The sequence below is a fragment of the Aethina tumida genome, chromosome 7 (genome assembly GCF_024364675.1).
Source record: "Aethina tumida isolate Nest 87 chromosome 7, icAetTumi1.1, whole genome shotgun sequence".
NCBI lineage: Eukaryota > Metazoa > Arthropoda > Insecta > Coleoptera > Nitidulidae > Aethina > Aethina tumida.
Window position 1 is genome coordinate 4,356,572 of NC_065441.1, and position 11,258 is coordinate 4,367,829.

General features: G+C 33.3%; 2 protein-coding genes across 2 annotated transcripts; one reads left to right on the forward strand and one right to left on the reverse strand.

The window, feature by feature from the left end:
* Positions 1–680: 680 nt before the first annotated feature.
* LOC109599928 (coiled-coil domain-containing protein 170) lies at positions 681–10,700 on the forward strand. Its single transcript, XM_049969707.1, has 10 exons — positions 681–845; positions 2,476–2,777; positions 2,826–3,033; positions 7,629–7,941; positions 8,015–8,187; positions 8,355–8,555; positions 8,641–8,784; positions 8,948–9,025; positions 9,730–10,002; positions 10,056–10,700. The coding sequence occupies exons 1-10, from the start codon at positions 756–758 to the stop codon at positions 10,548–10,550; spliced, it is 2,277 nt and encodes a 758-aa protein (XP_049825664.1). The 5' UTR covers positions 681–755; the 3' UTR covers positions 10,551–10,700.
* On the reverse strand, positions 3,045–5,202 carry LOC109599927 (cytochrome P450 6a2). Its single transcript, XM_020015985.2, has 4 exons — positions 5,081–5,202; positions 3,878–5,023; positions 3,574–3,825; positions 3,045–3,252 (listed from the first exon to the last, which is right to left on the reverse strand). The coding sequence occupies exons 2-4, from the start codon at positions 5,010–5,012 to the stop codon at positions 3,089–3,091; spliced, it is 1,551 nt and encodes a 516-aa protein (XP_019871544.2). The 5' UTR covers positions 5,013–5,023; positions 5,081–5,202; the 3' UTR covers positions 3,045–3,088.
* Positions 10,701–11,258: the final 558 nt, after the last annotated feature.

Sequence of the window (11,258 nt, forward strand, 5' to 3'; positions counted from 1 at the left end):
ACATTTTCAGTAATTTTAGAAATAAAACTAAAAGGAAAATTATATAAATTATAAATTGCAGTTGATAAATGGAAGCTCATTTATGTGTGATTTTTGTTACAGAAATTTGTAAACATAGTGACCGCAAAATTCAAGCTATAATTTATGTATACGCGTTGTTAAGTGGACTGTTGAATATGACTAATTGTATATTATACTTGTGATAAATAAAATTATGTTCTATGTAAAATAGTGTATTTTTTTATTCCTTAAAATATGAAAATATATTAAATGACAAAGAAATGCAACACTAAGAAGAGGGTGTTCAAATTTAATATTCTTTTGGTAAAACATATTAACAAGGCTAGTTTAAACTATTTTGAATAAATGAAAAATTATAATTTTGGGTACCAAGACCGAGAGAAATAAGAAGAGTAAGAGTTTATGTCTAAATAAGTTAATCGTTTCTTGTATTATTAAAAAAATTTAGAGAAACTTACATCACACCCGATAAAAGCAGCTTAATACAACCCATTAAAATTAAAAAAAATACGTGTTGAATGAGCCTTTGTACCGCATCAACCTGTGGGATTCCTTTGAATGAAACCCCCACAACAAAAACCCCATAACCAACTCCTAGGTAACATCGATTATATACCAGAGATGGCGTGACCGACAAAACAATCATACACACAAACCTTAAGTGACTGTACACAAAAATCACCTCCTTGTAAATTTTTTTTTTGCAGAGGTGTGAGATGATGTGATAGTGTGCGATGGCAGCCCCATCGGAATCTGCAGCATCCGGCAACACCGAAGAGGACTGGCAAATCTACGAGGTTCTGTGCAAAGACACTGAAGTCAAGGTGATGTTTGCGTTTAACTAGTTTCAGAGTATTAGCGTATTTTTAGATTGGGGATTATAGATTTGCTGTTTAGATGCGAATTGTTGATAAACACGGTGCTGAAAGTAATTATGCCACTGAGAAAATCAATGTGAATTAGTCATATTTATGGTGAAAAGTTAAAATGAATATTATATTTTTAGGAAATTAATTTTAAAATAAAGATAAAAAATATCTCAATTGTCATCTAATAAATAATATCATAATAAATAAAATAAATAATAATTTCGGTTTTAAAAAATAATAAATTATTATTATCATAAATATTAAAATAAGTTAATTTGGATTAAATATTATTTATATTTATTGTATTTAGTTCATAAACAATATTTTATATTAACACAGAAAATTTTTTCTAACTATGGTTATAATTAAAAAAATATATAGGACATTTATTATATTAATATATGGATATTGTTATATTTATTACTGTCTGGTTTAATAATTGCTTTAAAAAGGCTTATTTTTGCTATAAAAACGTAAAAATCAATTTACTATTGATTAGTTATTTATATCCAGATAATCAACATAAAATTGTTATCAGTTTAACCTATTTTTTGACGTTGTTACGAAGATGTTCGGAATTTGGGAATAAAATAATCAAAACGTACCAGGACATAACGGCCACCGTATCGATTCGCGGAGCGCATAATGTCAAATTCATCTGAAGTTTTCGGTATCACTTGCCGAAGGGCTGTCGCGAAACCTATGTTTGTTTATTTTTTCTTGTGGGGTAAATATGGGTAAGTGAAACGTGCATCTAAAGATCTCCATTTATTGCATTTCCAATATGTGAAAAGAAAATATTTATTTTATAATCTCAATATTGGATGTATCACTTCTTTACAAATTAATTAATTGTTAAGTATTGTAATTATTACTTGTTATCTTAGTTGTCATTAAGTTAAGTAATAAAATTTATCTTTGTACAACTTAAAACAAAAGTTTCAACAAAATAAAGATTAATAGTTTGATTTTAATTTCTTTGAATTTTCAGTCCTCAGTAATAATTATTAAACCTTTAGACGTCAACATAAATTATAATATTATTTAATGTATTATTGAGTTTAATTTCAGTGAATTAAATTAAAATTTAAAACTACCTTTCAATAATAATTATTAAACCTATTAAAGTCAAACCAATAATACCAATTATTCATGAACAGTCAATTAACTTAAGTCTATATATAACTTTGAAGTAGAAATCGCAATAATCACCATGAAAATTGATTAGACAACAGCAATTCGTTTATTCGACGATTGGGGATGAAAATTCGTGCGCAGTTGTTGCGTTTTTGTGTTACTGTTTACTGAATTGATCATAAAACTGTGATATCTCCCCCTAACCGTACAACACGGGCACGACACAGATAATGTGCTGCTATCGTCCATTTTTTTAATGATTGGTAAGTTTAAAATGTAAACAAATAATTAGAAGCGTTTGCAATAATTAGTGCAACTCTGGATCCGGTTATTTCACTGATAATTCCATGTATCTTTACGACTTCATTAACGGAATAAATTTTGTTGACATGGTAACCGTATATAATATTAATTTAAATTATAATCCAACGAAATATTCGAAAAATAGATGGAAGAACCTGACGTGGACGTAACAACCGCCCTTAGAAGCGAACTAGCAGCCCTCCAGTACAAGAGAGACCGTCTCTCGTCCGATCTGGAAGAGATGAGGAGCCAACTCAGATCCAGAGAGCAAAGATGCCTGGACTTGCAGGTGGAGGCGGACCAATTGCGAGAACAATCCGCTCGACAAAACTCCATCATATCGTCCTTAAAGAAACGCATACACGAACTGGAACAAAGAGAAAGAGATCTGATTGGTGCACAGGGTCGTAACGAAATAGCCCTTCAAAACGCCCACAGGGATGCCAGGTAACCACCACCACCTATATTCGGTACAGTTTCTAACAATTCTTGAAGGTATCAAGAGGAGAAGGCGAAGGAACTTGAGGTCAAAGTTAGGAACTTGGAACTGGATCTTAATGCTCAGGAGCAGAAGAAGGAGTCGGCCCGGTTGCAACTGCAGGACTTCGTCAGAAGACTTTCAGTTGCTTTGGGATCCGACATTATTGATACCTCGCACGTGTCGCCCGAAACATTGGTTCACAAAGCGACCGAATTGGTTCAAGTAAGTTTGCTACTGTTTAAATTTGTTTATATAAATTAAGTTACAAGGAATAGTGTTATATTTTGGTGAGTTGAAGCCAAACATCTCCCTTTGTTCTAAGTATGATCCCGGAAGTGTCAAACTTGAAAGGCTGAATTGTCTTTTTGCTTAAGGAAACTTGGTAGTTCCTTATAATCCCGATAATGCCTGCTTTAGACTGGAGCAATCCAAACCGTTTACCTAGAAAAATATTCGATTAATAGTTCACAGTTCAACTATTGCTATAAATTACTAAATGGTGTCAAACAAGAATAGTTGCTGTGTATTAGTGATTTAAAATTAATATAATCAATGTAATTAATTGTTAAGATAATGTTATAATGTCCAAAATATGGATAATTATTTTATTGCTTAAAGTTCATTATAGCAAGGTTCCTTAATGATGAAATAGTTTAATAACAAATAAATATTTTCTTGCTTAAATGAATAATATATTTATTTTGCGACTATTTCAAATAATTAATAAATAAAGATAAGAATATTTAGATACAAAATACATACCAATACAAATCCTTGGACCATCTCCAAAAGGCATATAGGCTGTGGTAGGTCTAGTGGCCTTATTTTCCGATGTAAATCGATCAGGATCGAAAACTAGAGGATCAGGCCAAAATTCTGGATCTCTGTGAAGGCCCATCTGACTCACTACTACAAGTGTGTCCTTTTCTAACACCAAATCAGTACCGGGAACTTGGTATTCTTTGTTACAAATCCTTGGAAGAATCGGGAATACAGGATATAAACGCAGAGTTTCTGCAACAAATACATTTTTTAATCAATCTTTGGTTTATAGAGCAATTTTTACCATCTACAACGTTTTCCAAATACTTCATTTCCAACATAGCGTCATAAGTGACGACACCATCGTATTTTTCCAGGACAGTCTGAATTTCTCTCCTCAAATTTTCCTGGATGTCTGGATTTTTGGCCAGTTCATACAAGGCGAAGGTCATTGTTGAGGAGGAAGTTTCGAAACCTGCCTCGAAGAAAACGTAGGCCTGGGCGGCGAACTCGTTGAAATTCATCGGATCAATGGTGCCCTTTCCGTTGAAGTCTTTAAAAAGCCGGTCGTCGGGGTTGTATTTTGTTAATCGGATCAGAAGATTGGTCAAGTCCTCTCTTTTATCATCAGTCTTCTCGCGGTGGTCCTTTATGTCCCCGAACACCTTCATGAAGAAGTCAGTGGCTTCTTTTTTCAACACCTTCAAGCCGAAAAACTGCAGATAATTCCTGGGACACGTTATCACTAAAGTGTTGTTGAAAACACTCCACTGGTCGTCGAAAAACGATCTGCCATGCGTGATGAAGTCCATGTCCTTGTTTTTTAAACAATTCGTTTCGATTCCGAAAGCTGTTTTGGTGATGATGTCAGTGGAGAACAAACTGAGAACGTCTTTGATGTTGACCGGCTGTTGTTTACTTTCGTACGTGTCCAACAGTTCGCACAAATTCTTCTGACAACCCACCATTTCGGCAAACATTTTCCTCATTTTGCACGTGCTGAAGGCTGCCGGCAATTTGGCCCGGAGGTTCCTCCATTTTCCGCCCTCCATGTTGAAAATGTGCCCCGTTAACGGCTCCATGCTTTCGCTCAGATACAGGCCGTGGTTGGGGAAGTATTCGAAGTCGCTTATTATGATTTTCTTCACAATTTCATTGTCGCCGGGTATGTAAACTCTTTTGCCCCAAAAATAGAAGCCTCCATGCTTCAGACCTCTGGATTTAATGTCCAGGTAGATTGTAGAAAATAATTCACCAAGACATTCTTTGCCGTTGTAGAAATTTATGGCGTTGCCGAAAGGAAATATAGGCTTTGGAGTGTAAAGTCCACGCTTCTCCCAATATTTAAAAAGATGGTGGAAGAATAATTTTAGTGCTATTAGGAGTGTCACTATAATTCCTATAAATGAGTAAAGCACTACATCTGCTTGTAGGACCATTTTGATTGATACTAGAAGAAACAATGTTTTTTTTTAAGATGAAGACTATTTCATAAATGTTTACTTACAAGCCTGCAATGTTTATTAGGATGAATTCTTGTCAACGCAACATTTGATACTGCCTTAAATGTAGTTGCAATGGATTAATATAGACTAACAGATGCTGACCTTTATTATCCCCGTCGTTGTAATTTCACTAGTTATTTTGTTCAAACAGCTTGTATCAAAACAAAGATCCAATTATGTGAAACATAAAAAATAATATTTATGCATAAATATAAAGTTGATTGACTCGGTTATCTTAACCTATATTGATATTAGGTTTGTGCAGACTTAAAATCCGTATGAAAACTTGTCCTAGTGTGACTGACCTAAAAATCAATTTAATTTGTCTGTGTTTTTATTGTCGTGTAAGAAAATTATATTTTCTATACTTTATTGCGTTTCTTATCAATTTTAAGAAGAATTTAAGTTGCATTAGGTCATCAACTTGCCACGTATTTGTTATATTGTTGTTTTTTGTTGACATGTTTTGATAATTTTTAAATATTTCATCGAAACTGAAGATAATTTTATATTTGAAATGAAAATATTGAATAACAACTTTTAAGTTTTTATAAAATAAATTTTAAATCAAATTGGATACGGATGTAGAAATAATTTGATATTTTTGCCTTATCTTAATAATTTTATATACAAAGATATTTTTGTTACTGTACGGAAAATGTTTAATGATGTTCCTTTCGTTTTTAAAAAATAAAATTTGGAAATATTTTACATTATTAAACCAAAAAATAAATGTAATTATCTTTATAATTAAAAATTATAATTTATAATAATAATAATAATTATAATTTTAAAAAATAAATATTGGACTACTGTTTTTTTAAAATACAGGGTATTTCTAAAATGAGTGGTGTGGTTTGAACACGTCTAATAATTTCTTCTGAAGAAAATACAGCCCCCAATTTTAAATTTCAAAAATAGTTTCTTCCTCGTATTTCTATAACCTTTGTTTAAATTTGATATGTATTAACTTAAAATATGTGCCTATATTTTAATGTAATAAACTTTTCCATAATTTTACCATGGCGTAGTCTCTGGGGGATTTCTCTCATTTTCTCGCCGTAGTTTCTATGCCACTGAATATTTTTTAAAACTATTGGGCTCTGCATATTCTTTGTACATTTTGAAATAAAAAAACGTACTCTTGGTTAATTTTGATTATTAGAACCGATATTGAGATATATAATCTTCTTCAAAACATTAAAACTGAAATATCTTAAAAACGGCTGTGAAAATAAATGTTAATCAAGTGAACCTTTTTTATTCTAAATTGAAAGATATTGAAAAGCTTAATAATTTTAAAATATACTTAATGGAAGTAAATAAAAGAGGTGAATTCCCCAGAGTCCACGCAACTGAACTGTAAGCATCTATTTTAGAAAAATACTTAATAAGATATTAGAATACACAATAAGATTTTCTTTTTATTGAACGCGTTGTAATCGTCCCCAAATTTTGACCACAAGTTTTAGAAACTCTTGTGTGTCATGTTATAAAATTTGATTTTTACACATTTTTTATATATTATTGATATTATTTTTTTCTAAACAAAAATTATCTACAAAATAACCAATATAAAGTAAATTTTCCAGTTGTTTGTTGACTACAATGATTTTTATTGCAAAAGTAGTTCAGTGTAACGCTAGATGACAAGGATTAATACGTTTTGATAATTTTGAAATATTACTTTGAAATATATAGAAATAACTTTTCAGTTTCTATAAAATAAAACTTAATATTAAATTTTCGTAAACTATAACACAATTTTTATAAATTTAGGTAAATAAATTGATAATTTTTATTTTTTAACATAATATATAACATATTATTGTAAAGAAAATAGTTAATTATATAAATTATGAGGTAGTTATTTAGAATGGCGCCTCCACCAATTTTGGTTATAAAATATATTCTTTTTTTTTTTTAAATATTCTACTCTTCAGCGTATTAAAGAATATATTAATTATATTGATTATTAATTACTATATAAATTATTAATTAATTATAACAATAAAAGTAATAATTTTTAAAAATAATGTATTAAAAATAAAAAAATATCGGCAAAATATATTACAAAGTAATAATTTTCCAGATGTTCGTTACGATTTTTATTTCAAAAGTAGTTCAATGTCTTCAATAAGGAAGTTTGATTCCGGTTTATCACAAACTGGTTACTGTTTATGGTTATGAGTTAGCAAAGAAAGTCATGAACATTACATTGAATTGTACGTTACTTCATTATCTCTTTAAACTGTTTTAAGGTTAAAGACAGTTTTATATTTTTTTTATATGCGGAAATTATCTCTTCAGTTTTATTTCAGGAAAAATTGTACGTATGTATTTTTTGATTACTTTGTTCCAGTATAGAGAACGCTTATCGTCCTTTGTTGGGAAACGCAAAGGTACATAAAACCCGCAACATTCTCCAGCGAATATTGCTCAGTCTAGTTAGTCCAAAATAAAAGAATACATCGCACGATCTGCATCCTTACAATCAATTTACCGGAACGACGAGCATTTACGTTACCACTAGCCCGTGTTATTTTCCAGGAAACATCCCGACTACGTAATCGCACCCACAACATCAGCGACACGCTCGGCACCACTGAGATGGAGCTACGCAGCTGCAGGGAGAACCTGGACCGCGCCATGGCCGACAAGGAGTGCCTCCAGAGGCAGTCGGCCGCCCAGATATTGGAAATCGACCGGCTGCGACAGGAGAAGGACTCCGTCGAGATGCAGCATCGCGTAATGGAGCGTGAGCTGAACGAAATCAAGGAGAAACTAGCCGTTTCGAACAGGAGCCTGGGATCGGCCAGCGGCAATATTGCGCAGCAGGAGTCCACCATTTGCCAAATAAGAGGTTCGTTGCGAATCGCGTTAACTGTCTCGAGTTAAGGGAATATGTGATGGGAATTACCCACGTCGTTTTACAGAGGAGCTGAAACTGCGCGAGGACAAGTTACAGAGGCTTCAGGCCGAACATCGACATTCTCTCGAATCTATCGCCATCCTACTTAGCACCCCTTCCAGATTTGTCGAGTCCATCGAAACTGCCATTAAAGATAGAATACACGAACTAGTAACCGATAACAAAGACAAACATGCGGTAAGAATCTGGTCGGGGCACCTACTTTACGTTCAGCTTCAGCTAATCGCACTGTGACAATTTCAAGCACAACTAAGGGAAGTATACCACTAAGCTTATCTAAAAATGCTTTCGCATTGTTTTGAGTTTAAATCGTTCAAAATATAAATAAATTTATGTCGAGTCAGCAAGTGGAGTCGCTGCGAGAGAAGCTGAGCCACGAGAGCACTCAATTGTCTCGACAGATTTCCCTGTACGAACAGGCGAATACCCGCATCCGTGCACTGGAGGATGAGAAGAACCACTTGGAAAGTCGACTGCACAAAGCGGACACGGAGATTAATGCCTGCGAAATGTCCAGGGAGGGACTCAAACGGGACAAATCCACCGTGAGTAATGCGGGGGTTAAAACGTTGCAGACTATTTTTGTTTGATAAAAAATTGGTCGGTGATAAAGCTAAAGTTTTGTTGTAGTTTATGAACTTTTTGGAGCGTTTGGCGCGGGCGTTGAACATGGACGAAATTTCCCATGACATCGGGGTGGATTTGCACACCGAATCCTTGCTGCTACGAGCCGAACAGCTGGCCAGATTGGAAAGTGACAAACTGGTGGATAAGGTGAGTGTACGAAAGTCCGCAACTGAAATCGAAAAAGTCGGAACACTTAATGATGTACTTTATGAAGACGCATCTTCTCTAACAAAAAAATGGTTACGTTAGAGAACAAGGTGCATTTTAAATGTGTGTTTGTTAAAAGTGTATTGTTTTTCTGTGCGAGTAGCTGCTTTGTTGTGGATACGGAACGTTGCCGAGACTTATAAGACGTGAAAGATCTTTTCACGACATACCGTTACGTGATGTAAGAGACAGCACTTCAAAGCCACTAGATGTAACGATAAAAAAACTATAAACTGTGCTCATTAAATTGAGATCAACAATTTAAAATGCCAAAATAAGAAGAATTTTACTTTGTCTCAGTTCGCTGAGGGACTAAATAATAATTTTAACAACCCCCATTTTCCTTCATCTCACTCACAATTTTCGTTTCAGGCAATTTGTGACCCTTTTTGTTGTATTTGCATAATTGGCGTGGACGTTTTGCCCACTTCATTTATTCTTTATGTTTATTCTACATTATTAGCTTTCTGTTTCTGTTACTACCTTTTTGTTTGAAGGAATTTTATTCAATTTTTCGACCTTCCAACGTTCATTTACCTAAATGGCCATTTTTTCTCTTGAAGGAATTTTTAAAATTTAAAGGCGATTAATTTTTTCTCGAGATAAATTGGTTGATTAATATTAAATTAAGCATAGTTTGTAGTTTTTTTTGCTTTATATTCTACTTTTAAAAGTAATTGTAGTATAACTGTTTAAAATATAGAAAAGATTATCTAGTTTTTGATTACATAACATCTGATACCAATAAAAAATGTATAATAAACAACAGATTACAATTTTATTTGCACTCAAAACAAGATTAGTTCGTATCTTGCATTGTTATTATCACTCCACCTCAACAATATTATCTTTACAATCCTTATTCACAAAAAATAACATTTCCAGACTGCCTTGGTTTATCAGCTTCAAAGACGTGTCAGAAATCTACGTGAACAAGTCCAAAGAAAAGATTTGCATTTGGATTTACTTAGAAGGAAATTGTCTCTTCAAGAGGATAACACCAAAACTAAGTGTCTTTTGCAAAATGAAAGGGACGAAGCTAATTTGCGCGTTAAAAAGCTTGTCAAACAAGTGGATAGACTCCAGCTTCAACTAACAGAAGCCAAGTCTCAACTCAGAGACGTGAACAGCCAACTAGCTGAAGCTGCAGACTATAAAGTAACCTGTTCAAATCTTTCAGAACTGATCGTTAATTAACCCGAGTGTTGTAGATAACCGCCCTAGAACGAGGAAGAAAAGTGGAGGAGCTACAGAAACGCCTCATCGAATCAGAAACCCTTAGAACCAAGTACAACAGAAAAGTGACAATTCTAAAAGACCAAGTCAGAGCAACGGGCGAAACGATCGAACAAGAACGCAACATCAACGAACACTCCGTCCAGCTACTCAGAGACGAACTGGCTAGAGTCAAAGACTCGTTATCCGAAGTGCAGCGACGGGAAGCCCAGTTGCAGAGCTTCAAGCACTCGGTGGCCAAAATACTGGGTGTCGTTCTGCCGATGCCGGACTACGAGTTGGTGTCGAGGTTGCAGAAATTGGTGGACGCACATCACGATTTCACTTTGGTGTCGCGTCGGTACGACGATCCCGTTTTGAGATTGGCCACCAGAAGTCCGACGGCCGGGAGTAGGTGCACCAGAACTCCAGATCGGTCCAGATACGACGATTCCGGTTACACTGATGCTGCCGATTTGGATGACATTTAATGTGTTCAATTGTCTTCGTAAGTTTAAGGACTACACTTTTTTTGAATCATGATATATATTCAATTTTTTATTAATGCGCACGTTGTGTATGTTCTAGATGTTGTTATTTGTTATGTAGTGTTAATGAATAAATAAAAACTTACAAATTTAGTTTCATTTCTTATTTTTTTTTACTCTATTTTAAAATACAATAATAAGAATAACTAACTTAACATTTATATGTAAAGATTGTTGCATATAGTTATGAATAAATAATCTGGTAATGATATAATATTAATTTTTAATATTTTAATTTAATAACTATAAGTAATTATACAAAAAAAGTATGAAATTTAAATAATAAAATTATAATTATAATAAACTTTTATATGTAAATAGTTATTTAGGTAATTCTTAGATTGTATATACAGGGTTGTTCATCAAAAACGTACCGCGAGGTGTTACAGGTTGGAAAAGGACATTTTAACAAAATACAAAAACACATCAAGTTTGTTTGTTTGTATTTTAACTCAAAAAGCATAGCAAAACCTTCAACCCCCTAGGTGAAAACCACCCCCAAATATTTTCAAATGAGAATGGTGTCAAGTGACACCTCATTAAAAAGGACTTTTTATTTCCTATAGATTGCCGTATATTTTTTGAAAATTATTCAAACCCAAAATTAATCAAATAATTTTATTTGAAATTTAATATGATAAGTTTTAAATA